The 2,405-nt window shown below is 37.8% G+C and overlaps 1 protein-coding gene across 1 annotated transcript in view; it reads right to left on the bottom strand.

Annotated features, from left to right (window-relative positions):
• Atrnl1 (attractin like 1) overlaps positions 1-2,405 on the bottom strand; it is a 558,188-nt gene that overhangs the window by 478,812 nt on the left and 76,971 nt on the right. The window contains exon 13 of the mRNA XM_005352541.3: positions 1,288-1,406. Coding sequence (XP_005352598.1) covers positions 1,288-1,406 — 119 coding nt within the window. The remainder of the gene's footprint in view (positions 1-1,287; positions 1,407-2,405) is intronic.

The raw sequence follows: 2,405 nt of genomic DNA, 5'->3' as shown, positions 1-2,405 counted from the left end.
GTGTGGGAAGGCTGTTGTTCTGTGCACTGGAGGTGTGGGAAGGCTGTTGTTCTATGCACTGCTCGTGTGGGAAGGCTGTTGTTCTGGGCACTGGAGGTGTGGGAAGGCTGTTGTTCTGGGCACTGCAGGTGTGGGAAGGCTGTTCTGTATCTTTGGAGTGTTGAGCCTCTGCATTCTAAATGTGAACAGCAGTCGCAAAGTTGTGATAATCAAAATTGGTGCTAAAGGTTAGCTAAGAAACAAAACTGCCTTCAGTAGAGAACAAGAAATCCTATTTTTTAAAAAAGAACTAGGGCTATCAATATTGTGGTATAATTTTTAAAAAAGAACTAGGGCTATCAATATTGTAGTATAATTTAAAGATAACATGTGCAAGCAAAAGCCCAACACCACACAGCTGATGTGTCTGACAGGAATACCATGTAGGTAATCTATGCCATTACTATCTATCGACATAACTGTGTCTCCATCAGCACAGTAAAGAACATAAAGACAGCATTAAAGATAGAAAGTAAACACTATAAGTACTGGAAAACTTTCAGTCTCATTCATGAAATACACACATTAAAAATTACAAGCTATAAAACAGAACACAGGCCAATACTTTGACCAAAAAGCTATATAAAGGCTAACTACTCTGTGCCAAGATATGAGTGATTACTTACATACTTCCTTTTTTGTTTATTGAGCGGGGTGTTAAGACAGAGGCACACTATGTAGCCCTGGCTGTCCTGGAATTCACTATGTAGACCAGCTGTACCTGAACTTACAGATATCTACCTGCTTCTGCCTGGGTACTGGAGTTAATGCCAAATGCCATCATGCACAGCCAGATCCCCACTGCGTGGGTTATTTCTCCAATGTATGAAAATGTATCACTGTGATTGGTTTAATAAAAACTAAACAACCAATGGCTACACAGGAGGTGTAGGTGGGATTTTTCAATGAACAGAGAGAACTCTGGGAAGAAGGAGCTACAGTGGAGACACCATGGAGATGCTTAACAAGTTGGACACACAGAATGAAGAGAGGTAAAAGCCACGTGGTAAAACGTAAATTAATAAAAATATGGATTAATGTAAGTTATAAGAATTAGTGGGACAAGCCTAAGCTGAGACCGAACATTCATTAATTCATAACATTAATAAGTCTGCACATCATTATCTGTGAGCTGTCGGCCCAAAGGATAATCCGACTACACCACACATTTTCTATCTTAATACAGAAGCCGCCCCTTTGTGCATGGCGAGAGCGAGCTGGCGCCGTCGCCCGCCCGCAGACACTGACCATGCTGCAGTTACTGCTTGCTGAAATGCACTTCTTATCATCGCACCACTGGCACCCGTTAGTGTTGGCGGTGCAGCTGGCACAGTCTGCATATCGGTGACATCTGTCATCAGGAGCAGCTGCAACATAAAGGGGAGGTAGAACATGTTACCCAAAAATAGAAAATGTCAGGGTTCTTAATGCACATTCACAGCACCCACTCAAGGGTCACTAGAAAATAGAAAAACAGAAGCAGAACAAGGTCTCCAGAACTAAGCCAACTGTAGTCTATATTTACAGGACACATTTTAACTTTACTCGCTTCGAAAGAGAAAAGGAACTTACCAATAGTATACATCCAAATGAAATACAGTAACAAATACTTTGATTGTATGACTGTAAAGAAACCTAGACACCCAATGCGACAGAGTAGCAAAACCTGAAAATGTTTAGTACTTGCCAAACCAAAATATCAACAGCAATATGTCATACAAATCATAAATAAAAATACTGCCTGCTCATTTTCATAACTCTAGTTATTTATTCAACACATCATAATACAAAATTAAAAGTCTAAGAAAAGATTCACAGCATCACAACCTCATAGCATGTATAGAGTTAATCTTGTGATATTTTTATTTATGAATTCATTACAATATCTCAAAAAAGAAAAAGTTAATTGTATAATATGGCTTTGCATAAATTCAAAACAGAAACATATCTCTTTTAATTTTTTTAAAATAAACATTTCTGAGAGATTACATATTTAAGACTAATTTAATATGTACTACAGAGCCGGGCTGTGGTGGTGCATGCCTTTAATTCCAGTACTCAGGAGGCAGTGACAGGGGAATCTCTGTGAATTCGAGGCCAGCCTGGTCTACAAGAGCTAGTTCCAGGACAGGCTCTAAAGCTACAGAGAAACCCTGTCTCGAAGAAAGAAAAAAAAAATAACATGGACTAGAAAATAATTCATGTTACATATAAAATATTTCCATCCAAATTTAAAAACTAAACCTAACAAAGAAAATAAATGATTATTCAAGTATTAGACTCCATGATTAGAAGATTATATTGTTAATTTCTAAAATGAGGAACCTCTTATAAGCAAAAGAAAAATCTATTTTTTTTTTTTTTTT

This window comes from Microtus ochrogaster, chromosome 8, assembly GCF_000317375.1.
Source record: "Microtus ochrogaster isolate Prairie Vole_2 chromosome 8, MicOch1.0, whole genome shotgun sequence".
NCBI classification, from domain to species: domain Eukaryota; kingdom Metazoa; phylum Chordata; class Mammalia; order Rodentia; family Cricetidae; genus Microtus; species Microtus ochrogaster.
This window is presented reverse-complemented; position numbering and strand designations above follow the sequence as displayed.